Source organism: Panicum hallii, chromosome 6 (genome assembly GCF_002211085.1).
Source record: "Panicum hallii strain FIL2 chromosome 6, PHallii_v3.1, whole genome shotgun sequence".
In the NCBI taxonomy this organism is placed as follows: Eukaryota; Viridiplantae; Streptophyta; class Magnoliopsida; order Poales; family Poaceae; genus Panicum; species Panicum hallii.
Genome location: NC_038047.1, coordinates 37061731 through 37086182, shown reverse-complemented (window position 1 = coordinate 37086182; position 24452 = coordinate 37061731). Strand labels below are relative to the sequence as shown.

At 42.9% G+C, this 24452-nt stretch overlaps 1 protein-coding gene across 1 annotated transcript; it reads left to right on the top strand.

Annotated features, from left to right (window-relative positions):
- The first annotated feature begins 1178 nt into the window (after nucleotides 1-1178).
- LOC112898266 lies at nucleotides 1179-4158 on the top strand. Its single transcript, XM_025966622.1, has 4 exons — nucleotides 1179-1339; nucleotides 2520-2655; nucleotides 2881-2983; nucleotides 3912-4158. Exons 1-4 carry the CDS (start codon nucleotides 1179-1181, stop codon nucleotides 3929-3931), a joined length of 420 nt encoding a protein of 139 aa, XP_025822407.1. The 3' UTR covers nucleotides 3932-4158.
- The last annotated feature ends 20294 nt before the right edge of the window (nucleotides 4159-24452 follow it).

The following is a 24452-nucleotide window of genomic DNA, read 5'->3' as shown; positions in this document are numbered from 1 at the left end:
CAGGTTAAAATTTAATAAAATAAAATATTTGCGTGAAAAGACGTCAATTTAGTTGATAGACAATGATGGAGCACAAAAGAAGTTCTTTACTTTTTTATTTTAAAATTTGAGTGTAGGAAACACTGGAATATTAAGAGAGATGCGAATGGATAGCTTGAAGATATCAAAGTGCTTAATTGAGATGCTAACAATCCAAGAGGGACATAAAATCACACACTTGTGCATTTAGTTTTCTCGCTAACTTAGTGTGTGTCGGAAGTTCCGATCCGTACTGGAAGTTGCTTGATAGTTTTGATAGGGGGTTCTCGGCCGGCTGTGTTTTTAATAGGGTCGAAACCAGCACACTAACGGCTAGATTTTGAGGCTCGGGTATTTATACCCCCTCAGCCCCTCCTTCATATGCTGCTAACCTAACACGAAGAACACACCTCTTTGAGCTTCCAAAACACTTTCCCAATCCCTTCGAGAGCTAATCCTTGAGTTGATTTGAGTGGATGAGACCAAGATTGAAGTGTGAGGCTTGAGCATTTGAGTGATAAGGCAATCAAGTTCATCTCAAGATCACTTGAAGCATCTTCATCCATCGATTCGCGTTTATTATTCTTGAAGCTTGCTTCTAGATGTTAGCGTCATCCAGTTGAGCATTCTCTCGTGTGTGTGCGTTCTGGAAAGTTTGCATCACCCATCCTTTATGGATTTTATAAGTGACTCAATTCTCCTTTGTGATTGATTGAGTAAGGTAAAGGATTGAAGAAAGACCGAGCTCTTTGTGAGCTCCTCAACGGAGATGTAACTTTCTTAGTGGAAGTGAACTTCAAGAAATAAATCTCTTGCTCATTATGCTTATTTAGTTCTTATTGATATAGAATTTATTTTATTCTAATCTACGTTCTTAAGTTATTGTGTTTACAAAGAACACTTAAAGAGGTCTCCTAACATCAGTGGTGAACTTTTCTTTTAGTTAGGTTCTGCAATTTCGAGTTTAGTTTAAATTTTTGTATAGAACTTTATTCATCGGAAGTTTCGTTCCAATATCGAAAATTTTGATCCTATACAATGTCGAAAGTTCAGATAGTTTTAATTATTACGAAGAAACTTTTAGAAATTTTGAGATACACGTGTTCATCTGCTCTAGACATCACCGGTATCCTTTAACTTCTCCGGTGGCGCCCCACGCCATGTCGCAGCCCGGTGCCGGCGCCGTCGCGGCGACAAATCCCTCCCCTTCCCCTTCCCCGGCGCCCCCGCCGCCGGTGGTCGAGTGGCCCGAGGGCGGCGCGCTGACGCGGGGCTGGGCGGCGGCGCTGGCTTCGGTGGCGGAGGACGCGACGAAATTAAGGTATTGCTAACGCGAAGAGGATAAAATTTACAACACAATCTAGACCAACTAATATCAAAGAAATATACAATGAAAGCGGAAAATACCTTATAAAGAGGTTATCGTGATCATTATCCATTTACATTAGGCTACATAGCTCTTAAATCTGAAAAAATAAATAAATATGAGTTAGGCAATTGCATTTGTCTAGTGAAATCTATAAAAAAATGTTAAACTTGTGAAATAAAAAATACCTCTAGTTACGTCTAGGTCTAGGAGACCTAGGCAATTGCATTTGTCTAGTTTTCTTATTTTGAAATGTCTTTTTAATTTGTTGAAGATCAAGTCCTTTGTATATTTCTCTTTCTATGTAGCACACCATCAAGTCATTCAACCATCCATCGGTCATCTTGTTGTGCAATTCAGTCTTAATAATTTTCATAGCCGAGAAGGCCCTTTCAACCGTTGCGGTTACCACTGGTAACAATAATGCCAACTCAATGAGACGATAGACCAATAAAAATACAATATGTCTCTCAAGTTGAACCATTATTTTTGATAGACTAGCAAGATCATAACAAGCCTTGAATTCTTCAACTCTTTGCACATGAATAATGAAAGTTCTTAGTTGATCTTTTATAGTCTTGCGGTGATCAAAAGAGAAATCCTCATGATAGATATCTGCAATCCGAGCAAGCTTATCCACATCAAACTTAGAGAATGAATTTCTTGGATCAAGGCAAGCAAAACACACAAGCAACTCTGAAGATAGCTTATTAAAGCGATGATCAAACTCTGTAGTGATAGAATCTACAGCAGCATAGAAGGTATCCACACGATAAAAATATTCTTAAGTAATATTATTTCTCCCACCTTTCCTTTATCGAGCAGGTAAATTTTTTTTTTTAAGCCCTACTACCCTTCTTGGGCTGGGCCAAAGCATTGCCCAAGCAATACCGTGCCACATTGGTCCCTCCGCCCATGGCTGGCGTCCACGCTGGACTGGTGCTCGCGCCACCTCCCCGCGGACCGCCCTCGTCAAGCGGAACGACCGGAACAGCTGCGCGGCAAGCGGGGCTGGCTGGAGGTGCTGCTCGCAGCCGTGCAGCGCTCGTCGGCGTCAGATCCACCTGCCGGCCCCACCCGCGCTCTGCTCTATCCCGACCCACGTCTGTCCGCGCCGCCTTCCATGCCGCCGCAGACTGCGTCCGCCGCCCGACAGCCTCATCTTCCTGCCTGCCGGCTGTTTTGCTTGCCCATGGGAGGAAGGACACGGATGCACGGCCGTCCAGCGCTGCTGGCCACCTTCACGACTGAGTAGGCACCGCTGCCACCAGGTACGCATCCATGATGCTCGATGAAATGTCTCTTTGGGTGCATCCGATAGGATAACTTTTAGGTGCTGAATTGCTTACGCAAATTTGTGTGTAATGTTAGGTATACCTTAATGTTAATACTACCCTGAAGTCATCAGGGTGTATCTTTCTATCTTGAACTTTAACGTGGAAGTCAGTAGAGAACATTACCATTACTAATTAAGGACTTATGGTTTCATTAAACAGGAGCACTCTATATGCGCAGCTGATAAAGCTCCCGAAGAATCCCTCAAGAAGACCATTGAAGTGGACAGGCTGATTGATATGCTGAGGGATGCAAATCCTAGAGGTAAATGCGATTTATATCTTCAATCTGGCTTGTAATTAGATCGCAGTGCTCATTTTGAAATATGATTGCTGTCCTAAATTGCAATGCAGACCTCACCCTATAGATTTTCTTTTGACAAAGACTCACCCATAGATTTAATCCAATTTGAAAACCACTAGTCTGTACTAATGCTCAGTTTGAGTTCGCTTCCTGTATTGCATGTTCAAAATGTGCAGAGCCAAACTAAGTTTGATGTTTGATCAACTACTTGAAGTGTAGAACTAGTTTACAACTGACTTAGAAACTGTAAGGTTGCTTTTAGTCCTCTTACTATTCCGTTCTACATGTTTGTACGGTGTTTGAAGGTTACACCACCGCCTCACTAGATTAGACTAATATGTATATTTTTTTTGACACAAGGAGTTCAGCTGATTAAATTAATAATACACCTTTCTTGCATGCAAATAGCTTGATCAAATTGTGGATGAAAATGTTCTGGCATTCGATGCTGGTTTCTAGGTTTGGTTGGTAGATAGAATTGATTTCTGCAAATCGCACGATGATAAAGCATGGTTTCACGTATGGAGACAATTTTGCTTCCCGCGGAATCTAATTTCTTCTATCTCAGTTACTCTTTGCAAATGGCTTCTCTATTTTTCCTATCGAACTACTGAGTTGATAATCGTGCTCATTTCATATGTGTTGAGATGTGAGCTGGAAATAGAAAGCCATCATGCATGAGTGAAACTGATGCCTTTTGTCATGATTTTGGGCTTGGTCTGTTGGATTTCTTTTCATGTTGAGTACTGAGTGAAACTGATTCCTTTTCTTACTTTTGACTTCTCATGTACATCTCTGGCTGTTATATATATTCTTGAAAAGCTATATCATTGAGAAATGTTACATCTAACTGTGACTCAATTTTTTTTAGTTTTCTGTGCATGTGCAGTGGTGGTGCACTGGAGCTGAATCCTGGAGTTGCAACTTCTCATGCCCTTCAAACTATTTTTCGAGTTTTGTTTCTTGTAGGCCACATGCCATCCTAATCAAATCTCAAAGCTCGAACTGTGCAGTTGAAAGCTCGAAGCTGGCTGATTACAAATGGAGCAATTCAAATGTCAGAGTATAAAGTTAATCAAGTTAGAATCAGAAATAGATGTGTGTTGTACTTTAATGTGTGTGCTGGTTTTTGATAGATATGGACATGAAATCGTGTTGACGGTGTATAAATTTCTTTCAACTGTATTAATTGTTACTTGGGCTTGGCCCATATATAATTGGGCCAAATTGGGACTTAAAAATTGGACAGGGCTGTGGGCCTTTCTTGCCATGTGATTTGCCGGCTTGGATGAACGTCACTGCCATGTGGCGTCCGCGTCAGTGGCACGTGGTGCTCGTGATTCGATCTGTGGTGTTTAGCTATGGCGATAATTTATGGTGATAATTTGTGATATTTATTTTTATCACTAATTTTGAGCCTGAGTTGGGCTTGATAATTTGTGACATTTATTTTCGTCACTAAGCTAGGTTAGTGGGCCTATGGCCATGTGGATTTGAAAGTTCTTTTGATTTTTTTGGCTCGTCATAAAATGGAAAATGGTTTCATGAAGAAAGTCACACATAAAATACGTTTTATGATGTTTTTGGACATTTCGTCATGGTAGTACAAACTTAACGCAACTTTTTTAATGAATAACAATTTGTCACAAATTCATTACAGAACTTATTTTATGACGTATGTGATATTTACAGTGAAGAAAGTCATTCGTCACTGAAGCTTTGATTTCCAATATGTTTTCTTTTGGTACGGGAATACCAAACTTGTAGATCCTGGCTCCGTCACTGCCCGTGAAGCGCCCACAGCGTACTGCAGACGCCGTAGACCACCGCGTCGGCAACGGGATGGACGATGATGCGAGGCGCCCTCCCTTGCGCCGGCGCGCACCGTGGGAATCCGTAGAAGCGCCTCCCCATCTCGCCAGCGGCGGCGATTGATTTGGTTGACAGAGCCGCGACTGGACAACGAGACTGGGTGGTGGATCGGAGGTTCGGCGACAGACCCGGTTCCTTTCTTATTGGGTCTGGTATTCATCCAATTGTCCCTTTAGCACGAACATAAAGTATCTCGTATCTCTTGAAAAAAATAAATTAAAAGGAGGCACAATTAAAGTTAGAAACCAAAATAAATAAATAAATAAATTAGCAATAAGCCTAATCAAAACTTGTCTAAACAAACCAGAAAATAAGGATAGTTCTATACTTGCGAAGTACTGAAGTTCACATACAACTTTATTAGGTGAAACACAATTAACAAGGTAGTGAACGAAGTCGGCAATCGTAACTTATATAGAGGTTACATTTACAAGCACTTTCATTTGCTAATTGAGATTCCAACAGTCCATATGAACCTATCAATCAATAAAAACTAGCTACATCTACATCTATCAAGCATTCCCACCTTTCGACCGAAGATCAAAACTGAGACATTAAGCCCATAGCCCAAAGCACTCGGATGCAATGCGATCATGCGATCCTTAGGGTCTGTTTGGATCTGAGGATTAATTTTTAATCCTTAAATTTAGCACGGACCAGTTAGAACTAAATATGGACTAATTGCTAATCTAATTGTATCAATTATGGCTAATCGGTAGTTAGAATCCATTAGCCTTAATTAATTCAGAATTGTTCATGTTTAGTCGTCTATTATCAAACATCGGACTAAACATTAGTCCTCTTATTTTAATCCATCCAAACAGGATCTTAGACAGGAAGTTCATCCTTCAAGCTGACACTCCTCGGCTGAGCTGCCCTCCATTCCGTGACCAGGATTGGGACAAACCAGCAGGCTTGGATGAGCGCCATCCCGACGAAGCCAAGATCCAACAGAAGCGAGCCAAGTTTCTCCTCAGACGACCCCTCTACAGGCGAGCACGTCTTTATCAGCTGCCCGGCGATCGACGGAAGAGAAGATAGGTAGAAGGCGCGCCAGTGCCTGGGGAGCCCGGCCCACAGATCGCGGAGCGCCGAACTCTTGCTCTCGTCACGACGTCGAGCAGCCGGTGCCTGCTGGATCAAGATCCTAATCAGGCAATGTGTATAGCATTGTACTGTATCATGACCTAGATTTCTAATGATAAAAACACTTGATGACTGGAACGTCTCTAGAAAGACATGAGATCGAGAGCGACTGATCGATCGCGTACCTCGTCGTCGCTGGGCTCCTTGGCGGCGCCGCGCGTCGCGAGCAGGGGGATGCCGGCGATGGCGGACGGGAAGAGGCAGGCGCCGGCGATGGCGGCGAACCTGGCCGCACCGGCCAGGCGCGGCTCGGTGGCCTCCCCCGCGCGGCCGGCGAGCACCGAGAGCACCGTGCCCGCGTTGAGCAGGAACAGCGACGCGCACATGGCGTAGACGACGGCGTCGGCGAGGCGCCGTGCGAGGAAGCGGAGCGCCCGCTGCAGCCGGCCCGGCGCCAGCGGCGCCATCGCGAGAGCGCGCGGCGGCGAGAAGATCGAGAAGCCAAGCTTGGAGGTGGGGTGGTGGTCTTGGCGCGAGAGAGATTGGCGGGTTCTTTTTCGCCGCTAATTATCGGGCTTTGTGGGTTCGGTTTCCCGCCACTACACGGTTGATTGCAGCGACACGTGGCTTGTTCATCCCTTTCAGCTCTCCAATTGGTTTTGAACGTCTTCCAAGTCGATCGCCACAAAGGCCTCCTTCGCCAGATCGGACGGTCAGTTTTCTCCAGGAGTTTTTGGCGGGAACGAAACAAATACAGCGAGCAGAAGAATCATGACCAGCCCAGAGCCAGGTTCCACAAGTCAACTGACGCACAAGGCCGACACAAACACAAAGCCTCCAAGAGTTCTGAAACGACAGCTAGATCTATAGCTGAGTTCAGTAAAACTTCTGCAGCCACTCCAGTTCCGATCCATAAAAAGAAAAATACCGTGCAATGCAAGCATGCCAGGAACTGAATATCTAGACTTTACAACTTACATTAACAGAGACTGATAAAATGCCATAGTGACATCAACCGAGCAGCAGGAAGTAAACAGAGCTCAGCAGCAGGCTGCGTCGCGGCAGCGTCTGCTGAATGTCGGGCATGAACGCAAGGTGCGCAAAAGACCTGCTTCCCTAGGTTCGGGTTACACCACCAGCTTGTACCAATCTTAGTGAAGGCTAGTCAATTCGCAGCATTGTCTTTCAGAACGTGAGCAGAGGATCTACTAATCCTACATTAAGTGTCATGGCATACTGGTGTTCCCAGAGCGACTTAGATCAGAATACCAGGAAACAAAAGCATCGAACCAGTAGTTGCCATCTTGTCAGAACAGGTCAGACATGAACTCCAATAGCGTCTTGCACGTCCAGAAACTGAAACTGTAATAGTTTGTCAGCTGCCTTTTTCCTTTTTAGGAATCGTTAGCTAATCAGTGATAGAATATATAAAAAAAACTCACAAAATATGTAACTACGGAAACTTAATTGTAGTAACCAGCCTAACCAAATTTAGCCGCCTAATCAAACTGACATAAGTAGCATTGCAAAGTACTCCCTCCGTCCACAAAAAAATGCAACTCTCGCTTCCCGCGGAATCAAACAATTTCAAATTTGACCAAATATATAAAAAAATACTAACATTTATGTCTCCAAATAGATTTAATATGAAAAATATATTACATGATTAATCTAATGATACTTATTTTATAATATAAATGTTAATACTATTTTGCATAAATTTGATCAACTTTAAAATTGTTTGGCTCCTCGGTAAGCGAGAGTTGCATTCTTTTAGGGACGGAGGGAGTAGAAGAGAAGGTGGGTGGATACCGGATATAGTTGTTCAAGTTCATGGCATATAGGACATCAAAAGGGCATCCAATTGGAGGCTACTGAGTTAATAATATTTTGAAGTGAAAGAACTATTGCTAAACAGAGTAACAGACCCAATTTTTATATAAACTTGGGAGTAGAACTACTGTGTAAATTCATCACATCCAAGATCACTTAGTTGCTCATATCTTAGAGAAAAAGGAAATATGTTTTTTTTACACAAAAACTCCACTGAGCTACATTACCAGTGAAATTCCTCACCAAGTACAAGTATTGCGAATTTGCAACAGGTTAGTGAGAGTTCAAAACTGTGCTAGCATGCCCATGATTCTTGATCAGGTTCCTAAATGGAAATTTCTTCTTAAACATATATTCTTTTCATTCTATTCTAGAACACAGAAGAACAACATAATGTACTTCAAAATGCTGAATATCTGATGCACAGCCAGAAAACAGAAAATTCATCACAGCTCAGAGTTGATTGAACATTCCTGGACTTACCCTGGGGATATTATTCATGGATTGCTATAACACAGTTACTAAATAGGTGAACTGGAAATAGCCTTAACCAGCAACGAATCCAAGTACAAATAGCATAGCATACAATGATACAACACATCGTGATCCACAATAAATGTATTGTTACCGTGATTTGATTCTGTTGACCAGACAACTAGCTAATAGACCTATCTGTTTTCCAAAGGTAGAGGTACGATATAGCTAATTCTCACGTGTGCAACCTACGCTAAGATCACAGGCTAGATATACATTGAAATCTTGGCTACCTCAAGGGAACTGCTTGCAGGACAACAGGAAGCCATGCAATTCGAAGAAATTATTACATAAAGCATTCAATTAAAACTAAAAAAAATCAAACACACAAACATAGTGGATCCTACCATCATACTATTCGTTGCCTTTCAAGGTCTTTCTTTTGAGGAATTTTCTTATGCTCCTTGTAGGGACAAGAAGGTACTAGTACCTACCATCCATGCCTTAGAGAGGTTCCACTAAGATCCTAAAATTAGCTTAGCCAGGGAAGTTGGATACTAGATCTTAATTAATCATTTATACCGCTTCCTATCTAGTTTCCTGCCCGCCCCGCCCAGAAGCGTTGCAGTTCAAAAAGCATGAAAAGTTTATTTAATGTCTTGATGTATCTAGCTAAAATACCAAGGCATGATCCATAACTTCATTGGCTAAACACATGATGGGATCTTCATGCCATGAAATTACAAAGAGGATTGAAGAATGCCTGTTAACATAAATACATAATTTTTCAAAGGTCTGGGATATATCATGGTGCTCTGGGGCATAAGCATTAACCCTAGACAGTTTCTCGATGCAATTTTACCATGTCTAGTTCAACCTTGTCACAATAGTAACTGCATGGCGTGGTACGTACCTAACCATAAGAATCAATACATAATATTGGATCCTAAAACTTGAACAGCTTGAAACACTTTCAAAGACCACAAAGTCACCCAGAGAGAATGTAATTTCTTTTAGATCAGCTGAGAGACCGAGGCCAGATAAACTTCCACATTGGTCGGACAAACTAGTATGCAATGAATTTCACAAGTTAACAAAGTACAAAAGAAAAAATTCTGTCACTCTGGACACAGTTTCGCATTTATTAACACATAAATAGAGGTAGAATGAGCGAATGACATATACCGTGAAAATTGATCCTCGCTAAATGCATTATATGGACGCGTTTACTCTGTGCCCAGCCCCCCTTCGAAAATACGGCGCACCAACAATTTTCACCACCCCTGTCTTCCCCGCGCAGGGGCAGAAAATGAACTAGCGAGGGTGCGCACGGGCATGGATGACACCAACATTTGGCAAGGTAAGAATCGGCGCTGGACTAAACAGGCCCTATATATGAACTCTATGAACAAAAATGAATCGCAAACGCATCAGGGTGGTTTGAAAGAACCCTGGACTGTTTTCTCTTTCGAAATAAAGGAATCATTGATAGTCCTTGCTTGAAAAAAAAGAAGTAAGCTCTGGCTAATAGAAATCTTGCACCCATTTAGCAATAAAAAAGCCAAAATAAACTACAGAAGTCACAAGAAACGTAAACTGTGCTACCGTACAAGTTTGCATGCACAAAAAAAGAGGGAATAATACCTTGAATGGTTTGTTGTATTAAGCTGTCACAGGAACCGCACCTTCCCCCAGTAACATTCAGTTTTCTGAGTAGCTTTGGTAGAACAAATCCTGATATGATGGAAGCACCCAAGAGTCCAATATCATTAAGTGCAGCCCCAATCTTTTGTTTGCCCAGTCCATTTTCAGTCCCCTTTTTCATCCAGTAACCAATAATGATGAAGAACAGGAAAATGGTCTGGGAGATGCCAGCTGGGTCACATTGAGATCTTTTGCGAGCTGACGCCATTCCACTTTTCTCTTGGGATGGTGTACCAGAGTTGACACTTCCTTGACTATACTGCTGGCCCCCTACGGCGACGACCGCCATTAATTAGATGGGCATCATTTAACTATCCACAGATTAGTATAGTGAATGAAAATAGCAAATGTTTCTAACAGGCACAGCCCAGACCATATTCTAACACATGTATAGCTATTCGAAGTTTAAATTTAGAAGGATTGTGCATTAATGCTGTTCTGTGTAGCCTCCACTCTCCACAATTATCCGTATTTCTTATGGACTAAATAAACCTCCAGTAAGGTGGTAATCATGAAACAGAGCTGCTATATGACAAATACATTTTTTTAAACAAAGGTTGTTACATGAAACTTCAATAACCCAATGCAGATATGTCTGAAAGAACGTGCATAAGGCCAATGACCCATCTTGTGGTTAGTATTACAAAATTCCATCGCCACACACATGCATTCAAAATAAGTTATCCTTATGATTTCGAATTCAATACATAAATTCGCGACAGCCGGATGAGATATCGAGCATGAGTGAGCAGGATACCAAAATTTACCGAAATCCTATCATTCCTGTGCTCTCATAGGCTAAATTCGGGGACTCCAGACACACCAGTACACCACATTGATCTACACAAAATGAAACACGGAAATTTCATGGAGGTTGGTCCCCCCTAATCAACCCGCGCCCATACCTTCCCGCTTCGGTGTCGACCGGTGCCCGCCCAGACGACCGCAAGAGGTACAGCGGGACGGCGAGCAGCGCTAGGTACCGCACCACGCACCAGGCGACCATGAAGGCGACGGCCGCCCAGCCACGCCGCGGCGCACCCTGCCGCGACGTCGATCCAGCGGCCGGCGATGGACACCCACACCGCCACGAAGAAGACGCGCAGCATGGCCTCCGCGGTCCGGCTCGCGACGCGGTCGCGCCGGCCCGAAGACGCCGCCGCCGACACCCCCGCTGCCTTGAGCACCCGCAGCCGCAGCGTGGACGCCCTCGCTGCCTCGGGTCCCTCCATGGAAACCCTAGCCTCTCGAGCAGCCGAGCGCTCCCGCTGCGGGGGACTGGACACTGGAGAGTGAAGACTGAAGAGTAGGGAGGGTGGCTGCGGAGTGCGGACGCGAGGAGATTGTGAATGGGGTTTAAGCGAGTTCGTTGGGTTACGGTTGAGTCGGGTGGGGCCGGCCGCGGCAGCCGAATAAAATGCTAGCCGCACGCGACACCAGATATTTAAAGAAATTTTAGCGAAAAGTATTTTTTAAAAGAATATTTAAAGAAAGACATTGATACTAGGAACATATTTTGGGACTCCGAAGAGACCGCTAAAGCTCCACTTGAGATTTTATTTAAAATGTCACTAGTATTTTGGTTTTAGTTTCATTTGTCACGCACATTTTTACTAAGGAGGGTATAGCTGCGAGTTTATCTTTATGTTCTTTTCTTATTCTTACTGATGTTTTGAATTTTTTAGAAAACTTTTTGAAGAGAAATCTCAAGTAGAAGGTTTCAACTCTTTCATATTAAACCATTATTTTTTCCGCTGACGACTAGCGCAAAATGAGCCATCCAAGGATGAAACATGTGAAGTAGCAAAGGAAGTTGGGAAACAACTCTGGTGCCACTGTGGGTTAGTTCAATAGTCAAGAAAGTGCCATCCACACCACCAAAACGAAAAAGGTGATAAATGACCACTATTTAGAATATCATATTTTTATTTTATAGCAAACTTTTGAACCATAGAAAAATCAAATGTAAATAGATTTTTTTTGAAAAGGTACTTTCAGGATCTTAAAAACTTAACTGGCATTATAATATATCCTAATCATTACTAGTGACATGCAGCACCAAGTCTTGGATGACATTAAATTCGAAACAACAGTTACCAATTGTTAATAATCATGGCATCAATCGAACCTGAATTGTGTCAAATCACTTTACATGTTTCAGAATCTTTGGTTAATTTCATGATAAAACCTGCAGGATGAATGGATATGGAGTTAAAAGAAAAACTAAGGCAGTGTCTAGTTAACAACTGCCAAATTAGTGACACTTAACTTGCTAGTGATCCACAAATTATGTTAACAGGTGCAAGCTACCTCTGAAAACTAAGACCTTACAGGTGTTGAATAAAGTGCTTGCATTTTATTTTAGTTCATATAGTCAAATTTAGATGACACAAGGATAAAAAGATGGAAAATGTTTATAACACAAAATGGAAGAATAAGAAAGAAAGAGACTAGCGAACTGTGGCAACAAAATCTAAAAGCAAGTTAACATGAGCTTAGTAAAGACAAGCATTGAAACTCCTATACCGCTATACGGATGAATAGCACTCCTTCCATTTTAAATTACAATTCGTTTCGGTCTTTTTAAATACATAGTTTTTACTACGTATCTAAACATAATGTACATCTAGATGTATAGTAAAATATACGTATCTTGAAAAGTCAAAATGAATTATAATTTAGGACGGAGGGATCAGTACCTCTGTGCTGGAAGCAAAGTTAATATTATCTGTGTGCTAAAAATATTCTCATACGAGGTCTAATTTTAAAGGGAGCAAAACTGCAAAAGGAAACACTAGATTATAATAAAGTAAACTACTGCGGCGAGCCGTGTCGAAGGAGGGTGGCGGCCGGGCGCCAGCGAAGCCACCCACCCACGGGCCGCGGCCAGGATGCCATAGACAGCTGCGTCCGCGCCATGTTGCAGGCGGAAGAGGACCCGCAAAGAGCCGCCCGGCCAAGCTGCCGCCGGCGGCAGCGTTGGAATTGAACCTGACTCATGAACTCGAAGGCGGTGTGTATCTGTGTGTGCAGCAGAGCGGAGAGCTTGTTGTTCATGGTGTACGTACGGCGCAACAAGCGTGGAGCGCAAGCTTGCAGTAGGGGACAAGCTTCGGACCTGCTAGCAGGCTAGCGGGCTAGTGGCGCGGTTACCTGGTTATGGAGTCTGTGCCCGAATGCGGTTTGTGATTTTTGCTAGCTACACCCGCTAGCCTGTTACTTGTTCTTTGCACATCGACCACCTGAATCATGATTGTGCAATGCAGGACATCAAATGTCGATAACAAGTGAATGAAGGTAACATGCAGCTTCTCCTCGCAAAAGGGGAAAAATCTTAGGTTTTTGCTTACGTGAACCCTCAAGAGTTTTGAAATTAAAGCCCAGTAAAATCGAATTTCTGTGATCTTCAGTGAAAATTCGTTCTGCCATCTCCAGCATGCCATAGACAAGATCTGTGGAAGAAGAATAACATGGAGGAGGATGGTGTCCGCTACCAAGGCAAATAAGACGTACTCATGACCAGACTCATGACTACGTCTAGGCATGAGTTGGCGTATTTTCAACAAATCACACACATTTCCAACATATTGTTGTTGACACACCATAGTTATGATGTCTTGCTCTGAGATTGGCTTTAGACAAGATCAGGGCACTTCCTGTTTTCCGCAGGCTAGCAATGGCGCACATAAGACCGATTGATGACTAGCTTGGAATGCAACAAAACCTGACAAAAACATCAAGGCGCAAGCGTTCAGCGCTCACCTTAGCAGCAGGGCCGTGCAAGCATCAGACATTATAGTATAGTGAATGTTCAGGATCTAAATCTGTGACTTTACACATGCATAAAGCGACTCAGCTGTTGGAACCAAAAATCAGATGAAAATCGCAGTACTGATGCATACAATACGCACTAGCTGTTGAAGCATGATCAACCGTCATAACAAAACGTGGTGTCCAAGGAAGATAAACTTCTCTACGACTACGAGGCAGTAAGGACAGTAACTGGTAGCATTGTCGTGATGTTTGAGGAACGCAGCAATAGCATCTGAGCTGCCTATGAGAACATAAACAGAAAATCTTCCAGCATGCGAGGAGCTATAGGTGAGTTCATGCCGAGAGTTGTTCAGAAATGATGAAAAGCACACACTGTAAAGTTAACAACATCATCTCTGGGTAATGTTACTCATCATGGACTTCCATACATATAGGGCCTTATCAAATCCGTTCACATGTGGTGCAGTCTGAAACCGCCGAAGGAAACAAGTAAATGGTCAGATGCTTTCCAAACGAGGAATAGTCATCAGGGAAATAAGTTCAGATCAAAAGTGCAGATGATCCATTGTAAACAGCAAACAATACAGTATATATCAGCTACTAAGGTATCATACACATAATTTTGCTTTCTGAAAATAGTGAATGGCAAACAATCTAGTAGCAAACAAACACACAGGCACACACTGCTAGTGAAAAGCCCTGAAGGCGTTGATCAATTCAGAAGCTACTAAGGTATATATCAGCTACTAAGGTATTATATACATAATTTTGCTTTCTGAAAATAGTGAAAGGCAAACAAACTAGCAAACAAACACACAGGCACACACTGCTAGTGAAAAGCCCTAAAGGCGTTGACCAATTCAGAAGCTCTACACAACAGGAACGTTCAATTAAGCAGAACTATCTATGGGCAGGTGCTGTATTATGTACTCAGTTCCACAGTGAAAGAGGCAGAAGTAGAAAATGGGATAAACATCATGTGGGTATCTCCCATGCACTGCAAGGAATACATCTGCTAATGCTTCCGAAACCCAGATAAAAAACCTTGCATTGCTAAGTTTCTAAAAGAAGTACAGTCTATGAAAGCAATCATCCAGCCAGTAACTATCTTATACGAACCAGAGAAAATAGTATCTCCTTGCCTAGCTCATTTTTGTTAGAGTATATTTGGTAGGTTAGGATACGTAATCCCAGACCGCCATATGTATCGGGGATGCCTTACCCCCCAAGTCTACGTACTCTATATATACCGCCAAGGGGCTCAATGCAATACATCCCACGCATTATACCCAATCTTACATGGTATCACGAGTCTAGATTCAAACTCTACGCCTCCGGCTTCCACTGCCCTCGTGCCACCCTCGGGGAGATCAATCTCTGCCGAGGGCAGCGCCCTCATAGGATCAGTGCTCTGATCCCTCTGATCCGCCGCACCGTTGTGGTCAGGCAGAGCAGATGGACCTACCTCCCGTGGTGATTCGATCTCGTCAGGCTGCCTCGGTGCCACTTCCCCTCGTCGTCTCCCCCGCGCATCTGGCCCAGCGCTACCACGTGGCTGCGGAGGAAGCACGAGGGGGCGCCAGGCTGCCGCACCATTGGAGCCCCTAGGATCAAGCGGCGCCGCCGGTCGATGCTGGCGCCCTCCGTCGGAATCCGCCGTCGGGACGGGCTGCAGCGGAGCCTCCTCGCACCGCCCCGGCCTCCACGCTCCTCCACCGCGCCGTGCTCTGCCCAGTGTCGCTAGCGGGCTGCGCCACCGTGGGGGTTCCAATCATCTCGCGCCCCTAGCCCCTCGCCGTCGGGCGCCTCCCGACCCACGCGCAGGCTCCGCCACTCCCTGCACCGCAGGTGCCCTGCTGCCGATCTGAGCGCGGGCCGTTCATCAGTGGAGGGCGCGCGCTGCCTCGAAGGAGTCGAGGAGCGCCAGCGGCGGCACTTCTCTCTACTCTCCCCAAATTCTTTTTCCTGTGTTGACCGGGGAAGAACTAAGGGAGGGGGAGGGGAATTGCTTGGGGGCACCCAAGACTGTACCCATGGTCTGCCGAGTTCATGTGCAGGGAATTCTGTAACGCTAAGACTAGCAGCTGATTCATGAACAAGAAAACAGTCTACTTGTATGAAAAGGAGTCTGCTACTGTTCCTTTTTTTTTCCGATCAAAGATCGGATTGCGTCGCCCTACCATTTGTCGCCGCTCCACCGTCGACACTCCCGAGAATGAGGTTGTTGTTGTGCGCCCTCACAAGCTGCAGCATCGACGCTCGTTGTCAAGCCATCATCGCCGGCATCGCCACCTTTTAAGGCGGTGGCGCCACCCGCTGCCAGTCCTCGTCAAGCTGGCACTCGATCCGAGTCCGTGCCTACTGCCATTTTCGCGTGGACACCGCCGCCGATGTTGTTGAAGGAAGACGCCCGAGCGCTTTTTAGCTGCCTCGTCTACCATCACCATCCGCCGCTCACTGTCCTGCTACTGTCATTGGCAAGAAGCTGTTGATTTTATGTACTCGCATGCCTGTGTTGACGTTTCGGACCTGTGCCCTCCTCCATGGCTTCGACCTCGGCTACTTTGGCACTAAAGGGCTATCATCTGCATGAGCTACTCTAGTCAAAGCATTCGCACCGGCGTTCCGACTGCGGGGGATGACTCCATTGTTCTCCAGTCTGTCCGTTCGTGTTGCTACCACTACGACTGGGGGGGGGGATGTTAGATTATATTTGGTAGGTTAGGATATATAATCCCAAACTGCCATATATATCGGGGTGCCTTACCTCCCAAGTTTCTGTACTCTATATATACCGCCCAAGAGACTCAATGCAATACATATCCCACGTATTATACACAATCTTACAGTTTTATCTGTTTTTCTTTATCTTCTGAAGAAAAGCAAAATTTCCAACAAATATTAATGCTCTATAAATGATCTAAAAATAATCACTAAAATTTCTGAAGACCGGCAGATTTGACGAAATATGCTAACTTAATTCACATACTCCATTATGGAGAAACCATTGACGACACTAAACTTTAAAATTGGGTTGGATTGTTTACATATCTTACAGCACATGTTATGATCTTAGAAGATGAGTACATCATAATCATGTCAGCATATTCAACCATACCTATATAACATCTGAGCAGACAGTCACAACATGTACCGACAGTCACAACATGTACCGAGAATTTGGACACTGTAGCATATATGTATATCAGTATATGCAGTAACCCTTCTAACAGGGAGTGACACATGCAACAACCTACACGCCTATAGTGAGTCTGCCCTGAGGCCCGATTGTGCATGGAGTCTTTCTCGCTTGTTCTTTTTTTGCTAATTTGCGCTAATTCATGCAACCATCCTTTTATTTCTAGTATGATTCAAATTCATTCGAACTACTAATAAATAATCATGGAGATTAATCATGGAGATACATGTAGAACAGATGGAAACAAGTTAAACAAATGAGAAAAGAGTTCTACCTATTTTGCTCAACTTAAAACTACAGGCCTGCTGATCTAAAAAAGTTACAGGCTTGTTCAGAACCACACCATTTACAAAACCAAAGAACTCATCAGTGAAAACTGAAAAGCTAACTTGGAAAAGCTATATACCAACATCAAACCTATATGTGGTAGTGTTCTAAAGTAATAAAATGGTCTGATGATGCTCTTAATCCATTTCTCATGCAAGTACAAGCTAAATGACATTCATAAATAACACACAATTATTTTTTAAAAAAAACAGCACGGAATGAAACTTTTCACTTTTACTCAATGCAGAGTCTTATCTAATTAGCTAATTAGCACTGTTATGGATTAAAAACTGAGGAAGTATATGAAAAGTCTAGTTCTCCCGAAAAAAAAGATCTAAAATTTAAGGGCTATTTCTCATTAAGTGCAAATGCAACAGTGCCAGACCATTCTGTGAGCTAGTTTTCCATAATGCTCCAATTGCAATCCACAAGAATACAGTAAGATGCTACCAAGGGAAGCAGGAAATTGAGCTGGGCATAGATGAAAAATTATGACTAACAAGCTACATCAAGTCTGGGATGCCTTTTGAAACATAATGAACATTCTTAATTGTCATCATGTCAGTTCAAACAGATGATCAAGCATGGCACATGCTTTCAAGATTATGGTTAATTTGATCCTACAGCAAGCAGGACTTCACAACTTCTTCATTATTAAAGATGAATAGTGCATTGTAATAACTAGCAACAATGGATTAGTAACACTTCAATAAGTAACCGAATTAGTGAAACTTCAATTAGTACTGTCCTAAGAGTTGTATAACAATGTTTCATTCTGAATACCAAAAGCTACTACTATACTGCATTGAAATTCATTACTAGTTCCTTGAAGTAAGAAAAGTTAAACAAATTACAAAAAGGCAAATGGCACAGAATAACAAGAGAGGGCAGCGAACTATGATAATACAATCAAATCAGCATGAGCTGAGTACAAATGAACACACATATTGATCATATGAATGGATTTCTGCATATGCATACGACTACACCAGAACAGGTCCTAAATGCTGCTGAACTAGAGAAGAACCAATCTTTTAGCACACTACACTTCTTACGGCAGTTTCACATTGATTTTACAACAGAGACTACTTGCACATTCGCAAAGACAAATCGATCAATACAAATTCTGAAGAATGATTATAACAAGGAACAGGTAAACTCAAAGATGCTCTGCAACAGTATAATGACAAGAAGAAGTATATTATTGGATTACGGGTAAAGGTGCATACTAAGAGTGTGATACCTTGTGTAACTCACTGTGTATCCTCATCCTTAGCCTTGGGAACCGTCACTAGAATGACCAAATTTCGCACAGCCCAAACGCCTATTATAATAGCAATACCCAAGCGTGCAACATCAAAGAGTACATCAGCCATCCTCCACATGAGAGATCCTTTTTCATGATGGAGTTGCATCATAATGGCAAGGAGCTGAAGTAGGAACATGGGCCGAAACCCATGGAGTGGGGCCAGCTTGACTCCTTTGGGTAGCCGGGGCCGGAGCGCTGCTTTCCTCTTTGGAAACTGTTCATTGACTGTTTCCACCGTGACCATATGGTTGCTTGCCAGCTATTAAACCAATTCACATGCAAATCATACAAGTAGGCCAAGGGTGTTAGAGATGAGCTACATAACCAGATTTGTCTTTACTACACCAAAACCGAATTACCTTGGTGGCCAGGAATTTTCTTGGCGGCCAAGTTTGAACTGCCAAAGAATATTGTATTACCTTGGCGGTGCTTCTTAACAGCCAAGAAAATATGATTCAATGGCGGGTTTGTAGGCAGCCAAGAAAATTTGTAATTGCCTTGGCGGTTTTTTAGTCCGCCAAAGTGCACATTTCCTTGGCCGTTTCGTCAAACCGCCAAGGTAAGGGAGCATTTCCTTGGCTGTTTCGTCAAACCGCCAAGAAAAGTGCGCATTCCTTAGCTATTTTGTCAAACCGCCAAGAAAAATGTGCATTTCTATACATATATAAATTTTTGTAGCACATTAGATTGCAATAATTAAGGTCATATTTTAGTTTTATCAAAACAAAATACACCTTAGTTCTGCAATTATTTTTAAAATTGACATGTGATGGATAAACTTCTTGATGGCGTGTACATGTAGGTTTCGCACAACATATATCTCATCCTAAGGCAGTACACATGTGATGTAACCATCAAAGAAGTACACATAAAAGTTGTTTTAGTCCATATATTTATATGTACATTTATATTTGCAATCATGGAAATATTATGATGTTGGCTGGCCATTAGGTTGTCAACCAACCGATATATGCTACCCAGCATCAATCGGCAAATGCTTGCAATCCCGGACGATCAACACCAAATAAAAGAAGATGTGGAAGGGGAACGCCTCATTGCATATGTGTCCTTCCCATTAGATATTTGCACCATAACACACCCATACATGTAATTGATGGCAACAAGGGTTGGATCAATGGCAGGTCATGTATGGCTGGCCACCATTGCAGTAAAAAACGACAGTCACATACACTTAGCAAAATTTTAATTGAAATAATCACCAATGGCGGAACCAGGTGGGTAGCACTATAGGCCTAGGCACATGTTATTTATAAAACCATACATGACTAATGTAATTTTCTCAAACAAGGATTTGATGATGTTTAGTTATCATATCTGAGATTGTTATATATATGAAGTATATATAATGTTTTGTACTAGAATTAGTAAATTAAATAAACCAACTAGTGAAGCTGTGCTAATATCTATCCACACTAAGTTCTTTTGAGCAACAATACTAATTATAAATTAAATGAGGTAATTTTGAGAGAAGAACATGTGGCTATCGTACCATCCATGTATACAGTATGTCGGGCAGCCACCATCAGTTTGACTTGGTTAATTCCTCTTAGTTTTGCTTGGCAAATACATTATAATTTGGTTGCAGCCTCTTGTTTGGCTGGGAATTAAGCATGTAGCTGTAGATGGCATCAAATTTTGTTTATTTACTCAGATTATATGTTAGTTCTCAGTTCTTACATGATCATACAACAACTGAAAATTTACTGATTTGAAGACTGCTGGATCATCACATGGAGGCTCTCACTCAGTTGATGATAGGCGTGATGAAAGCGATGACGATGATGCCACGTACAATGAAAGCGACGACGATGACGATGATGATGACGATGACGATGATGCCTCCTTTGAAGGAAATGTTGATGCTGATCCCTACCTAGAAGGTGAAGTTGATGGCGAGCGACCCATCGAAGGAGATGCTCATAGTGAGAGAGCTGTCGAAGGCAATTCATGATCAGTGACCTTGACTGTGACCTCAACTAAAGCCAACAACTCCTACTGACTGCAGGATGTGGTGTTGACTGTTAGCCTATTTTGGAACAGTAGCATATGACGTGAGTCTGATCTTTTGCTATGTATTTTGTGCATGTGGTGATGTGACATGTAGGCATGATACAGTATTTGCCACAGATTATATGTAGGCATGATGCATGCATATGGCAGACATGTTTGCCTTTAGCTATGCAAAATGGACTTGTGATGAACTAATGGATGTATTATCTATATATTGCTTCTACTATCACAAAATCCAATTTCGATCTGTTGAATTCTGCCTGCCAGTCCATTGTTTTTGTTTCTATTTTCCTAGTTATTTGAAACATTTCCTTGGCCAATGTAACTGAATTAACTTGGCGGTGGAAAGCAGCCAAGCAAATAGAATTAACTTGGCGGCTGCAACGCCAAGTTAATCCTTAATTCCTTGGCTGTTGGTGGTCGCCAAGGAAAACAAATTACTTTGCGGCTATCGACAGCCAAGGAAAGATACTTACTTGGCGGTTCTTGGTCGCCAAGAAAAGTGATTTATTTGGCGGCATCAAGCCGCCAAGGAATGTAATTTACTTAGTGGTAGATAGCCGCCACGGAAATTATATCATTGGCGGTTGCCATGTTTTCTTGGCGCAATGTAGATTTTGCCGTTCATCCATTTCGCTTGGCGGCCAAACCGCCAAGAAAATGATCCTTGGTGGCTAGCCGCCAAGTAAATCGAGTTTCCTTGGCCCTCTATCCTTAGCGGATTTTGCTGCTAAGGATCATTTCCTTGGCGGTTTTGGTATATTCCTTGCCGGTTTTTGGCCGCCAAGGCAATTCGATTCTGGTGTAGTGTTATGAGCTACAAAACAGGATGCAACAATAGTAGAGAGCAGATAATTCAATTAGGGTCTGCAGATCTTATGCCTCCTAATGCATTAAGCTCAGAAACAAATGACAAACTTTATAAGGCTGTCAATATTCACACATTAAGGAACATTAATGAAACAAAAACTAGCCACTAAATAACCAGATTATGAAGTGGTATAAAAAATGTTTATTGTTTGATTAGAAACTTCAACAATTTGAGTAGGCATACACACTGGTACCCAAATCCACTGTGGTACGAATTTCTCTAAAGAATAAAAAGGAAGCTACTAAAATATAGTCCCAATGAAATCAGATATCTTCTAGATCAGAGTACCAGACCAAATGCAAGAGAAAAACTTAAGATTTTTGTAGATTCCTTATTCTAGCATAATGAACGAACTTTCCATTTCGAATTTCAAACACGGTCAAACAAACGTCATCAATTAAGTTGGTTGGTTATATGCTCTGAGTAGCACAATAGAGTTCACAGATTTTGCTAATCTAAACAAAGAAACACGAATTCAGGTCTTCAGGAAGGGGTAGTATCGATACCTTCTCCCTCCTCTCCTTCTCCTGCTCCTTGAGGTCGAGCTCGGCACGCTCGCGGACGCGCATCACGACCAGCTGGACGTAACACGGGGAGAGCAACACCATGACGAGCCTGGAACACGCGCGGACCGCGAGGCCGGCGGCCTCCACGGAGGAGCCCTCCCCACAGACCCAGCGCCCGAGGATCTCCAGGACGGTGGAGACGAAGTTGTTCGCCCATAACGCGGCCAGGAAGGCGTAGAGGACGGCGTCCACGGCCGCGCGGGAGAGGACGCGCAGGGCCCCCTTCGCCTCCGGGAGCGGGACGCCACGAGGCCTCGCCGCCGCCGGCACGGGAACCCTAGCCCGCCGAAGCATCTCTCGCTCTCTGGGTGCGAGCGTGTGTGCGGAACGGAGGCTTCAGGAAGAAGCTTCGGACCAAAAAGGGGTTTAAGGTGACTCGGAGTCTTCTCGGGTCTGGGGGTGGTGTGTGCACCTGAATGGGGTTTGTTAAGACAAGAACATCTTGAGCAGATTATTAGTTAGCTCATCCTCTCTCTGCACACATGTATGTGGTTAATTGGGTAGGTGGAAACGGTACACTTTGAAACTTTGAAAATATTTTGCTCCTAAATCATTTGCTTGTTTTCATCGAATTGAACTTTTATGTTAATTAAGAATATACAATAAAATAAGATCCAATAGAAATATTTTTTCAATCATTTAATTTATAAATATTCAACACTTTTATCGTCAACTAGAATATTTTCTTAGCTAGAACATTTTTCTCAGGACCTAGAAAATTTAATCACTAAGCTGGAATAATATTTTTCTTGTGAACCTTACATTTGTTCCGCTTACTGGCCAGCTCATGTTATGAAATTGGCATTGATGTGATTTCAATTTTTCAGACAGTTATGATCTGGCCAAGTGAGTGTTGTGCAGTACGTATAAATGAATCTCATATGTTCCTTAAAGAGAGATGCTACTGCTTAGTAGTCCATTGCCAGAGGCAGATGCCAAAATCATCATCGACAGTGTGGGTCTCGAGGATTTCTAGATGCTTACAGACAAGCCAAGAGCAACACCTAGGAGAGATCAGTAGAAGAAAATCATGCTCCAGTTTTGTCTCTTCATGTTGAACCATTTTCACGCTCGCCTCTGTGCAGCTACTTCGTGGCCTTGCCATGCGCCGTCACTAAACATGATGTTCTTGTTGCCATTACATCCCATTCCCTTTCGACTTGTGCTTCTGCAAACAATCTCAAAGCTCAAAAACTGAGCGTGTCCACTGCCACTCACATTAGCAGCAGCGCCACGCCAGCATCAGACATAATCAATGTTCCATGGTCCACGTACTACAAGTGAAAAAGTTCAACAACCGAATTTGAGAATCATACAGCACAATCATGAATCGCCAACTCAGCAGCCAACAGAACTAAAAAAACTACACACGCAATACCAAACTAGCCGTTGAAACCTGATTAATCATCGCATGTTCATAAGTAAACATAACGTCCGAGGAAGATAAACCTCTACCAAACCATAAGAACAGTCACTTTATAGCTGGTAGCATTTGTCTTGTAGCGTCGTTTCAGTTACCTAACGATAGCATGAGGCTATGAGCTGCCTAAGATAACATAAACTGAATATCTTCCAGCATGCTAGCAGCTTGATGATTTATACATACATATATATTATGCCAAGAGTGCTTCCGAAATGATGAACAGTCCACACTACAAGGAAACGACAGCATCTCTGGGTCTTGTTACTCCGTGGACTTCCGTATGCTGCGCCTCTTCAAATCTATTCATGGGAGTGAAACTGCCAAAGAAGAGAAGGCCAGACATTTCCAATCCAGGAACACCGCAGAAAAGGCTAAGTAGTTTAGATCAAAATGACATCCTGTACATTGTAAGCAACAAACAACGCATTATACCACAGCTACTACTAGGGTATGGTGATCATACATCACTTTTTAGTTTTGCTTTGTGGACATAGTGGATGACAAGCAAACTAGCAAACAGACAAGCAAACACGCACATACCAAATTCAAAGCTAACGTGGTCATTCACAAATCCAGAAGTACCAGGATACCAGGAGCATACAATTGTGTTGGAGTTTTCAAGTATGATACCATAAGACATCATCTTAGGACAGGAATACACGACACATGCATCATGGTAACTATATGCCCACATTCCTTACAGCTGCCAGTTACACTATGCACTGCTAATGTGGCATATAAGGATATCCTTCAACTCTGCTAACAAAGAGTGACACATGCAACCACCTAGGCCCCTGCAGCGAGCCTACTCCATGGTAGGATTCTACATGCAATTAAGTCAAACAGATGAGAGAAGAGTTCTACATGTTTTAGCTCAAGTTAAAAATATGGGGATGTTCAACGCCACAATTTTGACAAAAAAAACTAAGCTGAAAAAAAAATGATAAAACACCTCACTGGA